Source organism: Arachis hypogaea, chromosome 5 (assembly GCF_003086295.3).
Source record: "Arachis hypogaea cultivar Tifrunner chromosome 5, arahy.Tifrunner.gnm2.J5K5, whole genome shotgun sequence".
Classification (NCBI taxonomy): Eukaryota; Viridiplantae; Streptophyta; class Magnoliopsida; order Fabales; family Fabaceae; genus Arachis; species Arachis hypogaea.
The window spans coordinates 3832701-3858854 of record NC_092040.1 but is presented as its reverse complement, the minus strand read 5'-3'; the positions used below and the strand labels follow the sequence as shown (position 1 = coordinate 3858854).

The following is a 26154-nucleotide window of genomic DNA, read 5'->3' as shown; positions in this document are numbered from 1 at the left end:
GTTTGGGAATTCTCTAAATGAGCGGGAGTTTTTAATTGAACATTGACAACGTAGCTTATATATATAGCCTGACGTGAAATCTAAAAATTTTGCATGTGTAATTGACTATTTAACCCCTTCTTGATACAAATAATGGTAAACTGTTGCTGTTATGTGATATGTCATTTCCAATTTGAAGACACATATCAACTAATGAAGCATGACACTTGTTAATTACCTAGTCATGCACTATTCACTTGTTATATATTAATAGAAGATAGAAAAGGGCTTTATTCCACCATTAGACATTGTTGTAGTATTTTAAGATACTTTAAAAATATTTTTATTATTATCAAAAATAAAAATAATTTAAAATAATTTTATTTAATTTAATATTTATAATTTTATATATAATATTCAAAATTATATATTTATTTATAAAATAAAATAATTTTAAATTTATTTGAGTGGTTTTTAATTTAGTATTTCCTGCACATTTTCAGTTGGCTACATATATATGATCCAAATGAACTTACATCGTGTGCCGTAAATTTATTCGCTATTAAAGCTCCCCCTTGTCATGTTTTGGGATTGATATATATGATTAGGGGCGTGGAATATCATTGTGGTGTGAGGAAACCTTAATTAACAGTAATTACTATATGGAACCTTAAAAGCATGCCACAATTATACTTTACCTGTTTACCGTGGTTACAATTAATTAATTAATAATATTTTTTTAACCAATTGACACACTTGAGTTAAAATAATCAAATATAAATTATTAATTTCAAACTCTCAACACATGTTTCTGCTTACACCCGATGGACTAGTGTAGCTACTATAGTTAATTACTATAGAATATAATAATTTTAGACTGCACCTAAGTAAAATTAACGGAGCAATAACATTGTTTTCAGAAAAAATTATAAGCATAATGCATATAAATTTTTAAGAGCACCCACAAATTAAATTTCTTAAAGGAAAAAATGGTGAAAACTCAGGTGCAGTCGACTTCACGTGAAGTTGATAGCTGGAAGTCGTGTGATAAAAATTTAGTTAAATCAGTCAAATTATTTAACAACTTTCAGTTTTCAACTTTATGTGAAGTCGAGTGCACTTGAGTTTTTACCCAAAAAAATACTATATTATTCAATAATGGGTGTGGATTATCCATTATAAGAATTCCAATCCAACGGTGACAACGGATGAACGATCTCAAAAGTGCGTTAACTACGTTACTGTTACGCCACAGTAGTATCTCACGGTCTCACGAACCTATAGTAGACCTCCACGTGGCACTGTCATAGCGGAATCGGCCCAACCTTTCTCCTTAGCACCGCATTTGGACAACGAACGAATCTAACTCGGAGTCTGGGCCTAGGACAGGAAAGTATCCAAACACGCCCTTATCTTCAAAAAATGTAACAATATAATTAAAAAATAAAATAAAATGAAAGTGGCATAATGAGGAAGCAATGCAGCATCATTTCCCTTCGTTAGTTACAGTCTTACACACTCACGCTAAGATTCCATAAGCCACATCGAATTCGAATTCGAATTCGAATTTGGATCTCTCATTCTCCGATCGTGCGAGCCAGGTAAATAGTTTCTCTCTCTTGCTTCCTTCTTCATTTTCTCCGCCGAGAAAGTGCGAGAAAATAACACAATCCAACTTAGTTTCACTGTTTTAGCGGGAAAAAAATAGTGTTAATTCGATTTTGATTGGATCAAGCTCAAAGTCGAATCTCAGTAACTCTTGGTTACTTCAATTACGGATCTGTGTTTTGTTTTCGTCAGTGAGTTGAAGAACTTCAACGATGATGGAGAAGGCGGATTCGGTGCAGAAGCTTTACACGCGGATGCGGCTTTGGGACTTTCCGGATCAGTACGTGATTGAACCAACGGATGGTTCTTCTGGTTCTTCTTTGGCCATTAGTAAAGTCGATGGTTCCATGAAGCTAATCGGTTTGTTGCTTCCTTGCTTCTACAATATATAATTGTTCTTTTATTTATTTATTCTTACTATGTGACTTATCTATGATCGATCCTTTTTCTTTTTAATGTAATTTTCCTGCTTTATTATCATGCTATGACAGATGAAGTTCCACAAGGTAACTCCCTTCAAGTTCCTAAGATTTATACCATCTTCGGTGTGGTTGGCATGTTGAGGCTTCTGGCTGGTAAGCAATCCTAGGAGGCACTTATCCTTTATTTTCTGATTGATATTGTAGATGCCATAAGTGATGAGTGATTATACTATGCCTCTCTTTTTGGTTGTGCTTTGAGTTTTTATTTGTTGAGCATGTTGATTTATTGTAGGATTTATCTTTGTTTGATATGATTGCGCTATAATGTTAAGTTATAAGATTAGAGGGAAGGAAATAAATACCAATATTGCTTATATCTTTACACCTTATGCAGTAGCCAATAGGTGCCTACTCCACCCGTCCCTGTTTTTCAGAGTCTGCTTCTCTTTCTTTCTTTTTTTTCCCTGGATAAATTCCTGTTTTGTCTGTGTAATTGTGATTTTGATCATAGCATGTTGATTTTCTAGCTGTAGTTTGCATTTCGAATTTTTTTCTTCAGGACTCAATGCATTGCTTTTTGACTGTAGACTTCAATATATTGACTAATCATTTTGATGTTGCTAAATTTTACTGGGCCTTTAGGATCATATTTGCTGGTTATAACTGATCGAGAATGTGTTGGATCTTACTTGGGGCATCCAATTTTTAAAATATCTTCCTTGAAGTTTTTTCCCTGTGATCATTCTCTTAAAAGTGCCCCTGCTGAACAGGTTTGCTTCCTACAACTCCACTTGTTTCTTATTTAGTTCTATGTCCAACCAATTTGCAACTCATAATTTTTATACCTTATTTGGCAACAGAAGACAGAAATGGAATTTCTAGGGCTGCTAAATGTTGCTGAGAAAACCCATGGTCTGTTCTTCTCATACGAAACTAACTTAACTCTGAGGTGAATCACTTAAATATTCATCAGCCCTGTGTACAAATTTGTTACAGAAATATGATATTGGTTTTATTCATTCTAAAACTTGAGACAAGTACTTGTATTAATATCCACAAAGAAGGAAGTAGCATTCTCTGTTGATTACTTGCTTCATCCATGCACCCTGTAAACCTATAGAGAAAATGCATTTTCCCTCTCTATTCTATTTTGCCAATTTAATCTTGTATATGCTACTTTTAGTGTCTCAGTTATGATAGACTTGCATCAGAATTGACACACTGACATTTTTCAAATTTCAAACAAAGAGATGTTTTAGTGACAAAAGGTGACTGATTACTTCTAAGTTAGAAAGATGGCAAGAACTTTTATTCCTTAATTGAAAATTGAGTGCATTTTCTAAATGGAAATGAAAAGAAGGTGCAAAACAAATGTAATAATTAAGAGGAGTTGCTTGACTTGCTTCTGCCAAATTAGTTTCAGCATGCAAGTCTGTCTAGTTTTACAACTAGGATTTAGAATAGGTGCTTGACTACATAAGCAAGCAACATCTGCTAGCTGAGCTCTAGGATAAGTAAAAGATATACGCCCTTTTCTAGTAAAGAGCCACTGGCAAGTTAGGTTACAAAAGTACTTGAAGACTGACTCATTTTGATGTCATATGTGAAATTCTTATTTGTTATATTAATATTCTGAGTCACATATTTTAGAAAACTTAAAGTGATTAATTGAAATAACCTGTTTTTTTAACTTTTATTGAGTGTCAAAATTAAATATGAAATTGCATTTACTGATATCATATCAATGTTCTGCAGTGCACAGCGTTTAAATGCCCTAGGTGATGAGTCTAAATTGCTTCCTCTTTGGAGACAGGTAATTTATTTCATTCTAGCCAACTACTCTGCTAATTAGGAGCACTGAGTGATTTTCTATGTCTAGGCAAAGATTTCCTGCTTAAAGTGACTCTTTCTGCTGTCTTTTTGTTTTATCCTGCTAAAATGCTTATGTTACCAAATTCTTGACTGCAGGCAGAACCTCGCTTTCTTTGGAACAATTATATGTTGGAAGTGCTCATTGATAATAAGGTGGATCTGTGGAAAAATTTTCCGTTCAATTTCTTCCATGTTTATTCTGTACTTATTATTGTTATATTACTAACTAATAAGTGTATGGTCCTGTTCTTGCAGTTAGACCCATACTTACTCCCAGTAGTCCAAGGCAGTATCCTTATTTGATTTCCCCCATGTTGTATCATTATTTTGTTTGTTGTTATTGTTATCTAACAAAAATATATTTTTGTTTGTTCATTTAAGTATTTCAACTGTTTGTATGTCACTCAACCATCTTTCATTGTTTTGACAACAATATTTTGTTTGTTCATTTAACTATTTCAACTGTTTGTATTTCACTCAACCATCTTTCTTCAGGGTTGACCTTAATAAGTAATTAGGTTTTCATTACTTTCAAGCAGCCATTGGGAAAGAGACTATTGATGTCACTTTAATTGCTAGGAGATGCACAAGAAGAAATGGTATTTTGAGGCTTAAGAATATAGTTTCTTTTATCCAAATCCGCCAAAAATAGTTCTATTCATTTCCAACTTGACTGTGCATGTGTATCATAAATATAGCAAGTAGATGTGATCTTTCTTGCTTAATGAATCAGTCTCTATTAGGATATCAAATTAATGGAGTGGTTAATTAGGTGGTGATAATGGAAGATTGCTAGAATTTTTTAACTGCTTTATGTATTAGAATTTAGGATATGCTGATGATTGAAGTTGTACTGAATATTTAATACTTGGTAGTATAAGAAGGAAAATAATTGATGAGATTACTAATGGTTTAGGCTAGGGTACTTGAGTAAGAAGATAATATCCATGGTAATGACAAATGCTTTTGCAACCACAGAGATAGATGTGGTGGAAAAATGCCCTACTATAAGAAGTATATTAACTTGAGGTATTACAAAATTTGACCCAGTCTCAAACTGTTAGGAGCAGTATAGAGTTGATAAATATTAAATGCAATGATTGAGTAGGAGAAACAAAAAGGATTCATTCTAGGTCTAACTGGCTGCAGTATCTATAAATATGTATGGTGTAAGCAGAATTTATTGTGACATAACTTGGGTTACATGATGTGCAATTAATTCCGTTCGTTTTAACCCCAGCACATTGATTTTATGTGAGACTTAAAAGTCTACAATTTGAGTAGTTTTAATGAGAAAATATGGTTGTCATTTCTGGCTGCTTGAAAAAGGTATAATCCATCATCTTTTATTGGTTGATTTGCTAATGTTCCACGTGCAATTTCCTTTTCTGAAAGGAACTCGATTATGGAGAAGAGGAGCTGATGCTGATGGGTATGCTGCGAATTTTGTGGAAACAGAGCAAATTATGCAGCTCAATGGGTATACTGCATCATTTGTTCAGGTATATCTTTCTATGATCATGAAACTTTTCTATGGTGTGCTTGCCCGGTGAGATGGGATAGTTCTAACAATTAGTAGTGGTCTTATTGCTGGGGATAGTTGTTGTTTTCACAATGTTGAACATTAGTATTTGTGGTTTAGGGTTTTCAGCTAGTAAGCGGAAGCTTAAATAAACATCGGATAGTTAATTAAAATAGTTCCTTAATGAGTTGACAATGAAAATTTAACTTTTTTACATCAAAGATAGTTCAGAAATTATTCGTTGCCTGTCTGAATCATTATTTACAACTTGTGGTCCTTTAAAATTAGTGGTGCCGAACCTTAGAGAAGCCAGCTTCTTGTCCTTCAGGAAAAAAAAAAAAAAAAAAAAAAAAAACAAAATACTAGAAAAATTGTTAATCATGCACTTATTCCCTTTCAATTGTATAATAATATCTTTAGGCTTTGCTTGGTGATCATACTGTAGTGAGTGTAATTAGAAGAAACAAGATTGGAAAGACTATTTAAAATGGGGAGTAAAATACGTATGCTGAGTAGTAATTGGTTTGGCAAGTAAAAAATTGTAATTAACTAGTAAAAACTGGAATGTAGAACATGTCCACTGTTTTTACCTTACAATCAACAAGTATCCCATAAAAGGGAAGGGCAATGATGATGGCAAGGTAAAATCAGTGTCACATAAAAACAAACCTCTTTTTTCATTGCCAGTCATAGTTGGAGCAGTTTTCTTCAAATAACGACACAAGCCAATTTTGGTTGTGAGACTGCTTTTCTGTCTCTTGAATTTCTCTAAGGGGAGTCAATGCCTTGGCTTTGTGCTCTCTCTATATCCGTAATGTGTATCATCGTATATTATTTTAATTTCTTACATTTTATTAGAAACCGTGGAAATATCTTATAATATCCTAATTGTATCATCGAATCAAAATAAATCCTACATGATCTTTTTGAATTGGTTTTCATATTATTTTGTAACAATTATATTTATTACCTTATATAAATAGACATCAATACTGGCATCCAATTAAGGCATTCCATCTATCTTTTTCTTTCCTATATCCAGTCTCGACTTCTTTGCTCTACTATTCCTTATTCACTTTGACTCAATGTTTAGTGTTTTAAGTTTGGAAAATTACCAAAATGGAAGACATTACAATACACTGCTAGGCCTATGTATCACCACATGCAATGTAGCTTTAAGATGGGTAGGAATCCAAATTACACCGTAACCTTTAATTCTAAGAATCCTCTGATGAGATTTGCTTCTAGTAGAATCCACATAATCATATTTTAAAATACAAATTTTGTGGTAATTATTCCAACTCTCTTAGGTTATAGTGAAAATGGGTGGTTCATGTCCATATATGATCAAAAAGCACGTCTGTGTGACAAAATTGACTATGATTCTTGCTTTTACTTTTGTGGATGATAGTGAACAGTCTTTGTGCTCCCAAGATTTTCTCAGTTAAACATGTTTCTTGTTATATGTCTTATTAGCTACCTCGGTTGAGCTTCTGCAGGTTCGTGGTTCAATTCCATTGCTATGGGAGCAAATTGTTGACCTAACTTATAAACCAAAGTTTGAGTTAATGAAACATGACGAAGCTGTAAGTGGTTGTTGATTGTTGTATTTCTTTGGCTAACACCTAATGTTCTATGTATTTCACTGCTATTTTCATTGCTTGTAATGCAGCCTCGAGTTCTGGAAAGACATTTCTTAGATTTAAGAAAGAAATATGGGGCAGTGCTGGCTGTTGATCTTGTTAATAAGGTGAATATTCTGTCACTGATTATTGAACTGACAGGTTTTATCTGATGGTTGATAATTTTACTTGACGATTTTTTAATGTATTCACATAGTAGTTTCGTAAACAACTATAGAGAATACGTACTGTATAGGTGGACCTATGATAAAATGATGTGCATGTAAATGTTACGCATGAGCGAGCTTCTGTTTGATTCCCTTTCTTTCTGCTTTGTATCTTATCAGCATGGTGGAGAAGGTCGGCTGTGTGAAAAATTTGGCAGTACAGTGCAGCAAGTGGCTAGTGATGATGTAAGGTAGAAGTCTCTTTCGATTAACCTTTAAGTTGATGTACATACATGCATTTGATTTCTTCTTATTTGATATCTATGCATACCTTTTTATTTTCTTTTTGTAGATATGTGCACTTTGATTTTCATCAAGTATGTGGGCACATTCATTTTGAACGTCTCTCAATCCTTTATGATCAAATTTCGGATTTTATTGACACAAATGGGTATGTATTTATTGCATTAAGTAGTTAAGCTACTAAATGCAATCCGTTCAGAATTTAGTTAATATTTGAATTTCACACTTCTATTGCTTGGTTTCATCCATGCAGGAAACTACCTATGAGCTACTAATTTCTAGCATAGTTTTCAGCTATTTTTCCTGGAAAAGGGTCTTAACCATATTATTCTGTTTTATAATATAATATGATGCTGTACTCATATCTAATTGAAGCATTTTAAATAATCTTTTGCGTGTTTCAATTCTGTTTTGGAACTGTAGATATCTTCTACTGAATGAAAAGGGAGAGAAAATGAAGGAACAACGTGGGATTGTTAGGACCAATTGTATTGACTGTCTGGACCGTACAAATGTAACTCAGGTTGGTTACTTCTATTATGTAAAATCTTTTGTGCATTACCTGATGAGGAGAAAATATTTCTTTCCTTGTCTATAAGAACATGTCATCCTTCTGTTATTATCTATTCTGGATTTATTGCATGGGGAAGAAGAAAAGAGCTCCTCATTGTACACATGTATATGTATGTGTATGTACAAGTATATAAAACTGTGACTTTGATCCCCATAATTGTTTGTACATTGTCTATGTGTGTGCGCCTCTATGTGGCATCATTTTTCTGCTTAACTATGTTAAAAAATTTATGCAGAGCATGATAGGCCGAAAAATGTTGGAATACCAGCTTAGAAGGCTTGGTGTCTTTGGTGCCGAAGAAACCATTAGTTCACATAAAAATCTGGATGAAAAATTTAAGATCTGTAAGTGGTTCTTGATTCCAAATTATGTCCTTTAAAATGCACGTGTATGTGTGTATAGGATCAATAGTTGCTTCAAAGGATTTAGTTCCTATCTCTAATGGTTGCTCTTGGATCAGTGTGGGCAAATCATGGAGATGATATAAGTACACAGTACACAGGAACTCCTGCTCTGAAAGGAGACTTTGTAAGGTACTTTTTCCCATGAATTTCTGAAAAGTCAAAAGCTTTCATTGTTCCTCACATATGAATAAGATCAGTAAACTATGCATGCACAAAATGTTTCTAAGTTGTAATTGCAATCAGCATTGAATTCTTTGAAGAGCAAGTTAAACATCATATATTGTGTAATGGCAAAGGTTGTCAATAACATGGAAGTATATAATGCAAGTATGCCATTGTTTTATAATTTAAGGTGGCGGGATTTTATGATAAGATTCAACATCTCTAAAGTTTCAAAGATGTTGGTTATAAATTATATATAACCTTTGCACTATCACTTTTTAATTATGTGATGGGATTCAGATTTGGACATCGAACATTTCAAGGGATACTAAAAGATGGCTGGAATGCTCTTCTACGCTATTATTTGAATAATTTTAGTGATGGAACTAGGCAGGTTTGTGATCCTCTCATTATATACTCTAGCTTTGCTGTAGCATTTGTTTGGTGTTTACTTGGCTGTGATAACCAAGATTGGTCTGGTTTTCAAAACTATGGTCCTTACTTGTTATTGACTTGGCCTAGTCTTCTATGTATTTTGCTTTTCCCTTCTCCTTCCTAATACAGTTTTATTGAATGTATGCTGCTTCTTGCAGTATTTATTATGCATTAGATACTGGCTTTTTCTCTACATGTCTTACTGTGTACATATTCTGAAGAAATTATATTCAATGTCACTTATCAGTTACCCCAGCTGAACAGATCATGAGTAGTTTAGTAAATAATTTTCTTAAGTTTTCTGTGTCTTAATATATCTTAAGCTGTTGATTTGAACATTTTCAGCTTTTTATTTGTTGGTTTTATACTGTTTATGATTTTCTTAATTATGTGAAGGACGCAATTGATCTCCTGCAAGGACATTATATAGTTTCTGTCAGCAGAGATGCAACTCCCTCTTCCAAGAAACAAGGCCTTGAATCTATAGCTGTGAGTAAAGTTTAGATGGAAGTATTTCGTGGTTAAATTAGAACAACTAATTTGGTTTGAAAAGGTTAAATTTATTCTGATTGTCAATTGACATCTATCTCATTAGGACACAAAATAATTTATTTATTTGTTTTTTGTTTCTTTGTTTTGCAAGAGATACTTTATATGGTTTATAAAATGTGGGTTTGAACCCAACAGAAAAGTGAGAGATTGTAATGGGCCACAAGCCCATAATACGACAGCAAAAAATGATTCAACTTTTATTTGGTTGAAAAATTGCCTTTGCTATTAAAATGAGTAACCCTATCATTCAGTCAAGGAAATTGTTTTAATGATTAGGTTCTCAGACTGTGCATTAAGCACTGCCTCTTTGTTGAAGATTAAATAAGATTGTCTTGCACTACACATTTAGCTAGTATGCTGTAGTTGATCAATATAGCTGCTGAAATGCTTTAAGAATATTATATACATTTAATTCAAAGTTCAAACTGATATTGATTTGAGTTACATTAAACTTTGCAGTCACTTCCTCTAGCTTTGGGTCTGGTTTTAACTGGATTCTTTTTTGCAATCATGTCATTGAATCAAGGTGAGTCAACTTTTGTATGTTCAGTTTAATTGTAATTACGCGAGAAGGGAAGTAGCCTTTAGACTAATTAAATGCTCTAGGTTGATTATGTTTCAATTTAGTTATGGTATATCACCAAGATCAGCGAGCTTCAAAAGTAACTTAAAGTGGTTGCGTGTCTTGTATGGTAATCCTCTGCTGCAAAAAAATGGCTTGCCCAAGGTTTATGGATATTGAAAGCAAAAATTGACTTCAAAATTTATGAGAATTTCTTAAAATAGTATTGGGCTATTACAATGTTTGATGCATCTGAGGAAGTTGCCTATAGTCCTAGTTAACTGGATACATACTTAGACTTGCTAGCTCAGGTTTAGGCCATTATCTACAAGAGCGTGGCAGTGTTACACATGCCACATGGTGTGAAATCTATAGCTTTTAAGTGATGATCTTTTATCTGTTTTCAAACAGGTCGATATGATTATCGGCACTTCTTCTTATCACTAATGTGGGCTGGCATTAGCATCGGGATAGCAGCAGTTGTGAGGGCGAATGGTCGTGTTTTCTGCAACAGGCCTCGCCTACACAAGCCCAGGAGTTAAAAATATTTATGCAGATCACGCTGAGCAATTACATTCATTTATGTGCAGTGTGCAGCTTCTGCAACACAGGACTCATTGGCATAGCCTTAGTTACACTTCCAGATCACTTTAACAGATTCGATTCTTAAATCAAGGTTCCCTGCTTGCTATTATTTATTCTTTCTTACTAATTCTGTATTCATCATTATAGCTTCCAGAAATTTATTTATATCATGGTCCTGTGATCCTGTCCACGTCCCATTGGAGGGGTTGGGGTGGTTGTTTTGTCAATGTTTATGCCGAATTGCAGATCCTCCCCACCTTGTATATTTGGCTCTATCTGTGCCATGTTTGAGATGGAAGAATGTTGAGGTTGTTGGAACTCATCAAATTTGATAATATTTTGTATGCTTCATGCAAATCGAGATACATAAAATAGAACGCTTAGAAATATTGGCACTTGTTGTTATTTCTATTTTTAATATTTATAATGATAGTATTAGCTGTGTACTTACTATCACTATTTCCGGCAAGAATTAGAATGCCTTTGGATAAATTCTTTTAAAAAGACTTCGTTAAACTGTTTTTATTTGAGCTTCATCTCATTATGAACTTATATTTAATCACTTTTTCAAATATCGAATAATGATGATAATAGTTTATTGCACTGGTCACATTCATTTAATTTAATCAATTACAAAATATTGAACTCGGCTTGTGGATATTTGTACTTGCAATTCATATGACAATGCTCAGTTACTATTATTATACCATGCGTGTTTGTTTGCGTATTTTTATACTTAAATTTTAGCTGCTGCACTTTATGCATCTTTGGGGGGACTAGGCATCTGACTGGTTACGGGAATCAATTCCTTTTTGTGATAATAAATATCATCCTTTCATCTCTGGTTATTTGTAAAGTACAATTTTATTAAACAAAACAATAATGAATGCAACTAAGCAGGTGAATATAAATACATAAGATATACAAACCAATTATCTATCTATGCAGATGGTATCCTAAATGGGTTCCTACACGAGGCAATGGCCACCTCAAAGAGAATGTGTACATATTAAGTTTCTCTTTAGTGTAAGAAGAAGAAAAATAAAGTTATTCCTTAGGACATTGTACAAGCATGTTAACTCATCTTAATTGGATGTGGCAACCCTTTTTAATGAATAACAACTATTATTATAATATTAGTATTTCTTTGGAAGCATGTCTTTGGAATGTAAACTTGGATTTTTACCTCAGCAACTTGTAACGCATCTTTTTAAGTATAATAATTGGATGATCAATTCTTCCTCACCCTGTTTGTGCATGTATTTTGCGATCTTGTTCTGTTTGATTGGCCTTTATTGTTAACAAAACCGAACCAATTACCGAACCTACGGTTACTAGGATCAATATGGTTGAGCCGGCATAAACACCCCTTTTGACTAGGTAGCATTCACCATTCAACCAACCTATCCTATAAGGCTGCCTCTTACTCATGCTTGTGGCAGTTATCAATAAGATCATTGCAATCCCAAAGCTAAGCCTGCCAACCATCACATCATTCAAATTTTGAGTCTAATGTTGGTCATGTATTGTATTTAGAAGGCTAATCTAATCTCAATTATTTGCTTATATGAAAAATGTTTCTGGGGTTTTCATGTGCTTTCCCTCCGGAAAAAAAATTATATGATTCAACTATTGTCAACATGTGGCCAATAAAGGGCAAGACACATGGTACACCGTATTCATTGTCAAAACCGATCCAAATCACAATTCACAAAGAAAGAAAATTTGATTTGACAACTAGATCGGATGGTAGTGTGTCCATTTCATAGAACTAGATTCCAAGAGTGAAACTTCCTTCTAGAGCAACCATATGTCATTTCTAACATTGTAAATTATGAGCATTTAATAAAAGTTCAGCAAAATCTGGTTTGTTCCTTTATCTGGTTATGTACTTGTGTTAATATGAAGTAAGTCACAACTACTAACAAATATGAAAAAAAGATTGGTACCTACCAAGAGATCAAAAGCAGAACCATTGCAATGAGTGTTATCTTATAATGTGAGTTTCTTTTCCCTCCTGAACAATAATTCTTGAACAATACACAGTTGCCAATGATCTGAGCCAAACTTAAACAAACCAAAGCTGCAATCCCCAATCCAAATGCTTGGCTTGATGGTAAGTAACATTGTTTACCATTGAATCTAAGATCCTCCTTCTGTAAAATAGGACAAAACAAATGCATCATCATAACCCATTTCTAAAAAGATCAAAATTCCCCAATAATAATAACTAATAACTCTTTTATGTACACTACCTTGTTCCTCTTAATCTCAGAGGCTATACATAATAAGCATGAAACTAAGGCAAGTGTGAGGGAGATAATGACGGAGAAGATCACTGTAAATTTACACCTATTTGGAGTTTCCATTATTGAGATTTGTGAGTGAATGTTTATTTGAAGATGAGACTTGAGAAGAGAGAATATATTGGAAGCTAAAAATCAAGAAATAGAAAGATGACTTTGCTGCTGTTGTTATTTCCTTGAAGGTATTGGCCATGTTCTTCTTCTTCTTTGAGTTTCTTCTTCTTTTGTGGTAGTTGAGACTTCCTTCCCAATAGGTCTATCATTTTTTTATGAAGGAGATACCATTCCTAATTGCAACTAGCTTGAAACTTGTATAGCTACAAATCTAACATAACTCTCCATTCTTGATTTATAGCTAATTAACTATTGATGAAAATTGTTTATTACCATGAAATACACACATGCATGACAATCTCCCAAAATCAATAACAAAAAAACTATTTGGCCAAAATGGTCAATTTCACACAATTTTTTAAAACAGCTATCCAAATAGTAAATATAAAAGGTAACTCATTAATTAATAATTATCTTAGCTAACATCAGAGCATGTATATATATGAAGAAAGCATATAAATTAAAGTTTTATTTAAGTTGGTACTAAGTACTAACTACTACTAATAATAATATTAGAGCAATTAAGTATGAATATATTTTTATTAGTTGCTAGTTGCCACGTTTTTAGGCAAGAGATGTAGCTGTTCACGCGGTGAGGGTTCTCTTTATGCCACTTCTGATACAAGCTTCTTATCTCTTTTGTTGAGTTGTGTGGGGCCATTGCCATGAAAATTCTAAAACTAAAAAACTAGGTTCTTCCTTCCTTCACCTTGGTAATTGACATTTCTCTTTCTATTGATATTGAGGGTTATTTCTTTGATGTTTCCTTTAAGATTCACTCTCTTAATCATAAGTCACTTTGATTTGATTCCATTGGAGGCATGTGAGCAAGTGTGTGTGTGTGTGTGTGTGAGAGAGAGAGAGAGAGAGAGTTAAAAATGTAAAGGCATCAACGTATTCTCCACATAGTAAGAAAGAACCCCATTGACTAAGATTTGTTTAATTGTTTTGTTTGTTTGACCTTGTTTGAAACCCAATTCCCAACGTAGAAATGGTTCAGAGTTCAGAGAGATGGTGCCTTTGTTGATTCTTAAATGTTCAAATTGCAGCTTTTTTTTGTTTGGCTGCCTAGGTATTCCCCAATTTAACAGAAGAACAAGAATTAATTTGTTGTGGATTGAAACTCCATTTAAAGGTCTATCATTAATTAATGGATTGCATGCACAAAATGAAATTTAAATCTCTAACACTTGTTTATTCAAACGCAATTAATTGCAGCTTTCTTTATCAAAATAGTATTACCAACAAACAAGGCTTGTAAAGATACGTTTTTTGGTGACTAGGCTTGTAAAAGATATGCAAATGCCAAATGGGTGCTGTTGTTGAGAATATTTGGTACTATTTTATGGGAAAAATAAATTCACAGCAAAAATAATCTCTGAATAAAGATCGCCAAGCCCAATTTGTGGGAATATTTATCCAACGGGCTCAGTCAAAATATCCTTTTTCAGTCCAATTATAGAATTGATCTCTATTAAAAAAAAATTGTCATCTCTTCCAATTCCACATACCAAAGAACTAATCTGTTAAAAATTTTGAGTTTTATTTAAAGGTCTATTATTAGTCAATGAGTTGCTGCTGTCGAATCCTTGATATTTATTTAAACAGACAAATGAACTGACCACTCGAGCAACCCAAATTTATTTAAAGAGTTATTTTTTTAAGATGCACTTGATAAGAAAAAAAATAGAAAAGCTAATTCAGTCCCATTTAAAAATACTTGTTTACGATTAATAGTTTTAGTATTTAAGTTCTGATCAAAACACAAAGTTTTAGAATTTAGACAGTTCAATTTTTAAATTTGTTCAGCAATCTTGAAGACAAGTCTTGGGTTGTTTTAATATTTTTGCCACAAATGAAGCAAAGAACATGTTAGCCTTTTGTTAAAATTAGCTTATCTTTCTATTTAGTTATTTGTTAACACTAAATTGATGATCAAATAGACATTATCATCAAATATATCATACATATTTATCCAAACTCTTTGGAAAAAGTATAAAACGAGCAACAAAATAGAATTTACTCATTGGTACTAATTTATGCTTATCTAAGAAACCAAACTCTAAGACAAGCTTTCCCATACGACCACACCTCATTAAAAATGTTCTAAAGTTGAAATTAACATACTAAACAAAATCATAGTTACATTGTCCCCTTAGGATATAAAGTTATTGAGCTAGCAAGAAATCCAACAAAAGTAACAATATGATACAACAAATCAAAAACATAAACAATCTTAATTAAGATGCTTGAGTAGTTGCATATGGAGGCCAATACAAATGAAACTCAACCTTATAAACAACGGTGAGACCCTTCAAATCAACCGGAGAAGAAGTAACATAACCATTCACAAACATAAAATCTTGGGTGCCTCCAACTACAGGAAGATCTGAAGGCTTGATGTTGTTCACATCACCAAGAATAGAAATAGACCCTTTATGATTCTTAAGATTCAGAGTTATCTTTGCAATGGAAATGCTTTGCAACCCATCAAAGCTTGAAGTGATTGAAGTCCCTTCAGAAGTTCCAACAACTTTGGAGGTTCTGTTTGCAGTGAGAGTCAAAGGGTCATGGAACACAAAAAGGGTACCAAAAGGTGTTGTGGTTTGAGTAACACTAGCACCACCTTGGACACCATTTACTATGATGTAACCTGTTTTGTTTATGGTTTCATGTTGGTACAAAGAGAAGTGAAGGGACTTGAGATGTTTATGGTGATGATGATGGTGGTGGTGAGAACCATTGGTGAACTCAAATTGGATCATAGCCAAAATAAGGATAATAATTGCAAGAGCATAATTATGATGAAAAGAAAAAGCCATATTTTTTTTAGGTTTGTTTTGAGTTTGATTCACAAGAAGGGTTGATTTTTATATGTATATATCTCTCTCATTATATGCATGAATTGGGTTGGTTTAAGTCTCATAAATATGAACAAGTGGTTGAGACTTCATGGGTGGATGGCAGCTGGGTCAATGAAAATGACTCCAAGTAAGAGTCTTAATAATTTTTTAATGTTATTGTTCAATGTTCAGTCTAATGTTTTTTTCATTGTTTACTTAGATTTCTCAGGATTTGACTGTGGAATTTTGTGTGAAATACCAAAGACCTCTGTAGTTGAATTGTGACTCTAGAAGCTATATACTTTGAAGGAGTCTTAATTACTTTCCTGCATTTTCATGTAGAAAAATGTTCTTTTATCTATATAATGAAATTATTGTTTGATCTATTCCATTCAAATATATTTCATGTTTGCCAATTTTGGTATATTGAAAAATTGATGTAATATGATGCTATGTATAGACCTTAGTTTGCGTGCAATTAAGAGTATATGATTTCATATCCATATTAAAATCTTTACAAAGTGAACGCAGGTGACATGAGTTTTTCAAAAAGGAGCGGCCACAAATGAAATTGGTTTAAGTGGTGATTGGTGAATTGGAACACAAATTGAAATGTCAAACTTCACCCACTATGTTCAATTGCATACTTTAAATTTCATTATCAACAGAACAAGAAGAAATTCCACATATACATATTAAAAGAGAGGCTTATTTGTGAAGAATTGATTCATATTTGTCAAGTGTGAACATTAGCTCACATTTGGACTAATTGTGTGAAATTGGTATGAGTTTATACACATGATAATCCCTAGTGATTTCACGTGTTATTTATTCTTTTTCTATAAAAAAAAATGCCAGTATAAACATGTTGAATTTTGAATTTAGATAAGCATTCTGGGAAAAAAAAAAGGAATTTGGAGTAAATTAATTGTTCACACAATAGTATTAGTGACTGAGACTTAGTTTTAGTAGAACAAATTTGATTAATCTACATTTGAGTAAATTGAATCATTTTCTTAAATTTTTAATGCTATTTGAATATAGATTGATTTGAACGTTGGAATATTTTTTATACGTTGTAGGTATTTTTTTTCTATTTTAAAAGAATGATATATACATATCATGACAATAAAATATTTTTTATAATAATTTAATAATATAATAAAAGCAAATATATATCATCATTATGTATTATTAAAAAAAATTAGTGGAAGCACTTATCTCCATAATACATTACATAGATTCATACCTTAAAATAGTTAATAAAAAGTGAGAGAAGATAAATATTTTTACTTTTTATATACCATAAAAATATACAATAAAAATATATAAAAAAATAACATAAACATTATTTCATGTTGTGACGAGGATGCTATGGATAAGAATAGATGTCCATTAACGAACAATTCAATTTCCTATGTTAAAAGGAGCAAGTCTTTATGTTGAAGGAAATTAAACGAGGTTTGAAAAAGCAAATTTTATTTGCCTATAAAAACATGTACGGGGTAAATAAAATATACACAGGCAAGCAATAAAACAATATTCTCTCTCTTATACTTTATTATAATAATTAATTATATCTACTATATTGATATAGTAATTTTAGTGAATATTACTACTTGAGTTATCTAATTATATTTTCATATTTTATATTTGTTACTTCTTTCTTATTTATTTAGTTATTTTACAACACGTTATCAATACGAAGCTCTATCAAAAATTTAGAAAGACTTCAGGTAACAAATTTTCATTATGTCGAAACTCTTTCATCTTGAATATTAATGCTCTTAATATATTTAGAAACAATTATTTATCATGGATACTAGATGCTAAAATCTATTTTGATTTAATGGATCTTGGAGAAATTATTAAGGCCGAAAATAATACATCCCAAAAGGATAAAGCCAAATCCATAATTTTCCTTCGTTGTCATCTTGAAGTATGATTGAAAAATGAATATCCCATATTAAAAGATTCTACAGATCTGTGGAAAGACCTTGAAGAGAGGTATAATCATCAAATACTTCCTTAAGTCCGATATGTTAGAAAAAACTTTCTCAACCTTTCATGCCTCGAATGTGCTCTTGCAGTAGCAATCGAGAAAAAGGATTTAAAAATTTTTAAGCTAATCTCTTACTTTCTTGTTGTTGAACACAACAATGAGTTACTCTTAAGAAATTATGAAGTGCGCCCAGCTGGCGCTGCCCCATTTCCTGAAGTAAATGCGGCAAATTACCCCAGAAGAGGTAAATGACAAGATTTTGGTAATAAGAAAAATTATGGAAGGAAGAAGAATTATATTCATAAGAAAGGATCTCACCAGAAGTGGGATAAAGAAAGAAACAATGGGCAAAGTAAATCAATTGATGATAAGTGCTTCCGTTGTGGTGGAAAGGGCCATTGGTCACGTACCTGTCGTACTCCAAGGCACCTAGTTGATCTTTATCAAGCATCCTTGAAAAAGAATGACAAAGGAAAGGAAACAAATTTTGTTTCAAATTATGAAAATTCTACCACTCATTATGATGTATCTAATTTCTTTGAGGATCTTGAAGGAAATATTGGCTATTTGATCAATGATGGAATAGTTTGATATATGTATGTGTTTGTTAAGTATTCATGTGAATAATTTTATTGTGTATGTACTTCTACTCATTTTATTATTATTATCATTTGTTTTTGAAGAAAAATGGTAAGGACATATTCTGAAGATATTTGCCTTGCGGATAGTGCAAGTTCGCACACTATTCTTAAAAGTAATATATATTTTACCCATCTTGTGCCAAAAGAAGAGTATGTTAATACTATTATTGGCTCAGGCAATGTGATAGAAGGCTCTGGAAGAGCTATAATATTGTTTTCCGGAGGAACAAAATTCATAATAAATAATGCACTGTTGTCTATCAAGTCTCGAAGAAACTTGTTGAGCTTTAAAGATATCCGCCGAAAATGGATATCATATTGAGACTATGAATGAGGAAAATCATGAGTATTTATGTATCACAACTCATGATTTAAATAAAAAGATTATATTAGAAAAGTTGCCCTCACTTTCATATAGGTTATATTATACCAAGATTAGTGCAATTGAATCACATGCTATTGTAAACCAGAAGTTTACTAGCCCAAATGAATTCATAACTTGGCATGATAGATTGGATCATCCAGGAACAACCATGATGAGGAGAATTATTGAAAACTCCCATGAACATTCACTAAAGAACCAGAAGATTCTTAAATCTAGTGAATTTTGTTGTGCTGCATGTTCTCAGGGAAAGTTAATTTTAAGGCCATCACCAGTAAAGATTGGATTTGAGTCCCCTGAATTTCTAGAAAGGATTCAAGGTGATATATGTGGACCTATTCATCTACCATGTGGATCTTTTAGATATTTTATGGTCCTGATAGACGCATCTTGGAGATGGTCACATGTATGCTTATTGTCTCCTCGCAACCTGGCGTTTGCGAGATTACTGGCTCAAATTATTCGATTAAAAGCACAATTTTTGCAGAAAATCCAATCAAAGCAATTTGTCTTGATAATGCTGGTGAATTTACTTTCCAAGCTTTTGATGCTTATTGTATGGCTAATGGAATAAGTGTTGAACATCCAGTAGTTTATGTTCACACACAAAATGGGTTAGCAGAATCACTTATTAAACGCCTCCAATTAATTGCTAGACCCTTACTTATGAGAACAAATCTCCCAACCTCGGTTTGGGGCATGCTATTTTACATGCCGCAGCACTTATTCGTTTGAAGCCAACGAGTTACCATCGGTTCTCTCCTATGCAATTAGCTTTTGGCTAGCAGCTAAATGTTTCCCATTTAAGAATATTTGGGTGTGCAATATATGTTCCCATTGCACCACCTAATCGCACCAAAATGGGACTCCAAAGAAAATTAGGGATATATGTTGGATATGATTCTCCCTCTATAGTGAGATATCTTGAGATACAAATTGGAGATGTATTTAAAGCCCGGTTTGCAGATTGTCATTTTTGATGAATCAAAATTTCCAACATTAGAGGGAGAGAATAAGCTTTCTGAAAAGAAATTAAATTAGAATGCATCATTGTTGATACATTTAGATCCTCGATCAGGGCAATGTGAACTAGAAGTTCAAAAGATTATACATTTGCAAAGAATAGCAAATGAATTGTCTGATGCATTCTTTGATTCAAAGAGGATAACCAAATCTTATATACCAGCAGAAAATGCCCCAATTCGAATTGATGTCCCAGTAGGACAAGTAGCCACTGAAGCAAATTCACGTCAGAAGCGTGGCAGACCTGTCGGTTCCAAAGATAAAAATCCTCGAAAGTGAAAAGAGGTAAATACTATTCCTATTGAAAAAGACATAATAGAGACACCTGCAGTTGTCCAAAATTATGATATAATGTTAACGCCAGAAGACGTTCAGGTATCTGAAAATTGTGAAAATGACGAGATCTCGATAAATTATGTCTTTACAGGAGAGAAATGAGACCGAAATAAGACAATTGTCCATAAAATATTTGCATATAATGTGGCGTTAAATATCATGCATGAAAGTAAGGATCTTGAGCCAATATCAGTCGAATAATGTCGACAAAGGAATGATTGGCCAAGATGAAAAGAAGCCATGAAGGCTAAATTAGACTCACTTGTAAAACGTGAAGTCTTCGAACCTGTAGTCTGTACACCAGAAGATGTAAAATCTGTTGAATACAAGTGGGTAATTGTGAGAAAACGAAACGAGAAAAATGAAGTTGTGCGCTACAAAGCCCAACTTGTGGCACAAGGTTTTTTACAAAGGCCCGGTATAGATTATGAAGAAACATATTCCCTTGTAGTGGATGCGATAACATTACGTTATTTGGTCAGTTTATCTGCATATCATAAACTGCATATGCATTTAATGGATGTGGTAACAGCCTACTTGTATGGCTCATTAGATCGTGATATCTATATGAAAATTTCTGAAGGATTAAAGATATCTAAACCATCCAATGAATATTCGCAAGGGTTATACTCAGTCAAATTGCAAAGATCTTTATATGGTCTGAAGCAATCTGGACGAATGTGGTATAATCGTCTTACTGAGTATCTAGCCAAAAATAGATTCAAAAATGATGATATCTGTCCATGCGTTTTTATAAAAAAATCTACATCTGGGTTCATTATAATTGCTGTGTACGTTGATGATTTAAATATCATTGGAACTCCTGAAGAGATTCCAACAATTATAAAAACTCTGAAAGAAGAGTTTGAGATGGAAGATCTTGGAATGACTCAATTTTGTCTCGGCCTGCAGATCGAGCATACAAAAAAAAATGGGATCTTTATTCATCAATTGACATATACAGAGAAGATCTTTAAGAGATTTATATGGATAAGTCACATCCATTAAGTACTTCAATGATCGTAAGATCTTTGGATGTGAAAAAGGATCAATTCCATCCTAAAAAAGAAAATGAAGATATCTTTGGTCCTGAAGTACCATATCTTAGTGTCATTGGAGCGCTAATGTATCTTGCTAATAATACGCGACCCGATATATCATTTGCTGTGAATTTACTAGCAAGATATAGTTTCTCTCCAACCAGAAGACATTGAAGTGAAATCAAACAAATATTTCGATATCTTCATGGGACGGTTGATATGGGGTTGTTTTATCCCTATGGATCCAAGTCACAATTAGTTGGCTATGCAGATGCTGGATACTTGTCTGATCCACATAAAGGGAGATCTCAAACAGGATATCTGTTCACATATGGTGGTACAGCTATATCATGGAGGTCCATAAAACAGACGATAGCAGCAACCTCTTCTAATCATGCTGAAATACTCGCGATACATGAAGCTAGTCGAGAGTGTTTTTGGCTGAGGAGTGTGATCCAATATATTCTATCATCATGTGGACTGATTGATCAGAAGATAACTCCAACTGTACTGTTTGAAGATAATACAGCATGTATTGTTCAACTTAAAGGCGGATATATCAAAGGTGATAGAACAAAGCATATTTCTCTCAAATTCTTCTTCACTCATGATTTTCAAAATCAATGGACAATTGATATCCAACAGATCCGCTCAAGTGATAATCTGGCAGATTTATTTATAAAGTCACTCCCAAAATCCTCCTTTGAAAGATTGGTACACGAGATTGGGATGCGCCGATTTCGAGACATTAAATGATGTCGACAAGAGGGGGAGACTGTACTCTTTTTTCCTTGGTAAGATTTTTTTCCATTGGATTTTTCTTGACAAGGTTTTTAATGAAGCAGTCTCCATCACAATGGATTTTGTATTTTTTTTCCTTCACTAAAGTTTTTTCCCACTGGGTTTTTCTTTAGTAAGGTTTTAACGAGGTATAATCCTAAATGGACATCTAAGGGGGAGTGTTGTGACGATGATGCTATGGATAAGAATGGATGTCCATTAATGAACAATTCAATTTCCTATGTTGAAAGGAGCAAGTCTTTATGTTGAAGGAAATTAATAAGGTTTGAAAAAGCAAATTTTATTTGCCTATAAAAACATGTATGGGACAAATGAAATATACAGAAGCAAGCAATAAAACAATATTCCCTCTCTTATACTCTTCTCTCTTTTTCATACTATTCTCTCTCTTATATTTTATTATAATAATTAATTATATCTATTATATTGATATAGTAATTCTAGTGAATATTACTACTTGAGTTATCTAATTATATTTTCATATTTTATATTTGTTGCTTCTTCCTTATTTATTTAATTATTTTGCAATATTTCTCTCTATTTTAAGAGTGCATAGTCCCATATGCTTGTTTATTTCTTTTCTCCGAACCATACTGTATGTGTTGTGGACATAATATTCGTCGATAATGTTATAATGTTGAAGTTATCAATCTGAATGCATATACAATAAACCCTCCCTATATATAAATATAAGATGATATAAATATCAAGTATAGAAGAGTTTTTCAATAGAAAAAAATTTGACCCCTCCCTCTCTATAATGTCTTAGTTTTCTTTATTTTTATTATCAAAATAAATAATTTTAAAAATATTTATCGAAATAAATATTTCTTTTTTTATCTTATTTATACTATAAACAATATAATTTTGTATGTATCTTGTTTACAGTTTAAACAAGATAAAAGATGGTATATGACACGTGTTTATCTCGTTAAACGAGATATATGTATTTTTAAAAAAAATAAAAAATAAAAAAATATTAATAATATCAATAATCTAAATTTTTTTGCATACAATTAATACATAAAAAGGTTGGTAGAAGAGATTAAAATAAATATGTTTGATAGAGATTAACACGTTTACGAAAATCATTAAACTGTCCACTATTAATACGGTTACCTCTTTTTTAACTACTCACTATTTAAAATTTTAAAATATAATTTAAATATACGTGATTTATTTAATGACCCAACTAATGCATGTCACTACTCTATTGGTGTATAATATAAAATTTTTTTCACTTAAATTATATTTCAAATTTTTATGTACTCCCATATGTACTTCCGTATAAAAAACAAAAAGAGTAAGTGAATATGAAAGAAAACAAATATACTGCCCACTAACGAATTGCGATAGAGCACGATGGCGCCGAGAAGTGAAACTAACGAATTGCGATAGAGCACGATGGCGCCGAGAAGTGAAAATGGATGGAGGCAAACGAACTGCGACGGAGTGGTAGATAGCGTGAGGCTTCGAGAGGCTTCGACGAACGGCGGCAGAGAGGACTGGACTGAGAGAGGAGAATTGAGTCTGCGTGAGTGAGAGAGGAGTTTATGACTTTATGGTTTCTATGGCCTGAGTGACTGAGTGAGAGAGAGTAGGCACAGGATTCGGTGGTCCAGGAACCTTTGGACCACTTAGTGGTCTAAGTAAGAAACATGTTTTTAGAGTTTTTTTATCAATTGCTACGTAGTTCTTGAACTAATTTTAATTACAGATCAACTCCATATATTTTATTTAATTATAAAAATAGTTTTTTATTTTATAAATTATTATTTTATCAATTATCTATTATATTTATTAACAATCAAATACAAAAATAAATTCCAATTGATTAAATAATTAACTTTGATCTCGTTACGTTCGTCCACGGCTTCCAAATCGTGTTTCCTTGAAATTCAATCGATTGGTTTTTCAAAACAATGGATTGAATGATAACTCAATCGATTAGTTTACACTATATCACAAAACAATCGATTGAAAGTTGTAAGGTAGAATGGTAAAAAGCTTATACCAATCGATTGTTTATACTTTTCAATCGAATGAATGCCTCAAAACAATCGATTGTTGTTGTTACTCAATCGATTGAATTCACGAAAACAACATGGATTTGTCAAATACAATCGATTGGAAAGTGATGACATTGAAGTTTTAGCCAAATTCAATCGATTGGTAATATAATCCAATCGATTGGAAAGTGATGAAGTTGAATGTTTTGTCAATTTCAATCGATTGGTAATGGTACCCAATCGATTGAAATGAAACTTTATGACTTGGATCATGTACAATTTAATAGATTTCTAAAAGCAATTAGAGTCCTAATATAAAACCTTATGATGAATTGATATACTGATTCTTCTACACAGAAACAAGGGCATATGAAATAATCAATCCCCTTACTACTTTGAGTTACATTTTGTTAGAAGTTCATATGTATGCCAAAAATCAATATTTTCCAAAATAAATAAATAAGTATAAAATCATACCTTATAGGCTAGAACACTTCCAAGGCAGATATAATAAACACCATTTGCATCCAATGTAATATTCATACACAATCTCATGGCTTCCAGGCAACCAGCAGGCTTGAATGGATCGAGAGTAATGGGCTAAGTTCAATCTGGGCTTGAATGTATGGGCCCATTTAAATGAAGCGGGCCTTACCCTATTCAGGACTAATGAGGGGGTCAGTCTGAGTCCGGAAGCAACTAGCAGAATTTTATTTCCTTTTTTTATCTTCGGCTTTGTCCTTTTCTTTTCTTTCCTTTGTAAGTTCATTGGTTCTATCCAAAAATTTGAATATCTTCTTACGTGTGTCCTGTACTCCTGTCCAACAAAACAGAACAGGTCTGATTCTGAATATCATCTTCTTCTTCTTTTCAGGGCAAAAAATAAATAAATTTTTATTTTGTGTCCTGTCCAAAAATATAAAATATATTTTGTGCGCTGTTCATAATAGTTATTATTTATATTCTATGAAATATGAACACTTCACTAAATTATCATGTCTATGTGTCGAATATATTTTGAACACAACAATCGTTGATGCGTATCTGATATATCTAATCATATCTTAATAAAAAATAATTTTTTTTTGAATAAATTTAGACACACTTAAATACTATTACGTGTCAACATGTTCAATTTTATTTTTAACATGTATTATTGAAATAAATTTAGAAATAATATATTTTATTATTTATTAAAATAAAAATATTTTAAATATTTTATATAATTAAAAAATATTTAAAATAATTAAAAAATTAATTTATATTTTAATATTAATAAAATATTAAAATATTATTAAAACTTATTTAAAAAATACTTTATATTATATATATATATATATATATATATATGCATTTTTCTATATCTTATCAAATTTTAAAATTTATGTATCTATGTATCCCATATTGTAACGTATTCCTCGGCCGTGTCAGCGTGATGGAATGGAAGAAACTACGATGAGGACCGTTGAAGTCTTGGATTAGATAATGATGAAGTGTAATAAGAGTGTACTACTTTTAGTTACGAGTGCACTACTTTTATGTGTTAACTTTTCTTCCAAGTATCATATTTATAAGCTAAGTCGTTCCTCTAAGGTTTTTGGTATGTTATATCTGATAAATCAACGAAAATCCAATGAACATTATATTGTACTAATGTATTAATAAGTACATAAATATGTGTAATATAAATATAAGATTAATCAAATTATAAATACTTTATACTATTTTAGAAAAAAATTGTCTACATTTTTTTTTATATGTAATAGATATAAATGGTATAGATAAATTCAGATTAATTAAGTTTTTTCTTCTCTTCTCTTCTTTTTCAAACAAGCTTAATCTTTTATCATTTGATATTATCAAAATTATATATTTTTATAAGTTAAAC

General features: G+C 32.2%; 3 protein-coding genes across 3 annotated transcripts; 1 reads left to right on the top strand and 2 right to left on the bottom strand.

Annotated features, from left to right (window-relative positions):
* The first annotated feature begins 1374 nt into the window (after positions 1–1374).
* On the top strand, positions 1375–11158 carry LOC112800265 (phosphoinositide phosphatase SAC7-like). The gene is made up of 21 exons (XM_025842455.3): positions 1375–1580; positions 1780–1947; positions 2079–2162; positions 2652–2779; positions 2870–2958; positions 3765–3822; positions 3978–4034; positions 4137–4170; positions 4400–4480; positions 5277–5383; positions 6903–6989; positions 7076–7153; positions 7373–7443; positions 7545–7643; positions 7919–8018; positions 8305–8413; positions 8530–8602; positions 8936–9029; positions 9467–9559; positions 10082–10148; positions 10596–11158. Exons 2-21 carry the CDS (start codon positions 1800–1802, stop codon positions 10724–10726), a joined length of 1788 nt encoding a protein of 595 aa, XP_025698240.1. The 5' UTR covers positions 1375–1580; positions 1780–1799; the 3' UTR covers positions 10727–11158.
* LOC112800266 (protein MODIFYING WALL LIGNIN-2-like) lies at positions 10629–14058 on the bottom strand. The gene is made up of 3 exons (XM_025842456.3): positions 13025–14058; positions 12723–12925; positions 10629–12246 (listed from the first exon to the last, which is right to left on the bottom strand). The coding sequence occupies exons 1-3, from the start codon at positions 13136–13138 to the stop codon at positions 12012–12014; spliced, it is 552 nt and encodes a 183-aa protein (XP_025698241.1). The 5' UTR covers positions 13139–14058; the 3' UTR covers positions 10629–12011.
* A 1129-nt stretch (positions 14059–15187) lies between these two features.
* On the bottom strand, positions 15188–16093 carry LOC112800264 (dirigent protein 5-like). The gene has a single exon (XM_025842454.2). It carries the CDS (start codon positions 16009–16011, stop codon positions 15430–15432), a length of 582 nt encoding a protein of 193 aa, XP_025698239.1. The 5' UTR covers positions 16012–16093; the 3' UTR covers positions 15188–15429.
* Between the last annotated feature and the right edge of the window lie 10061 nt (positions 16094–26154).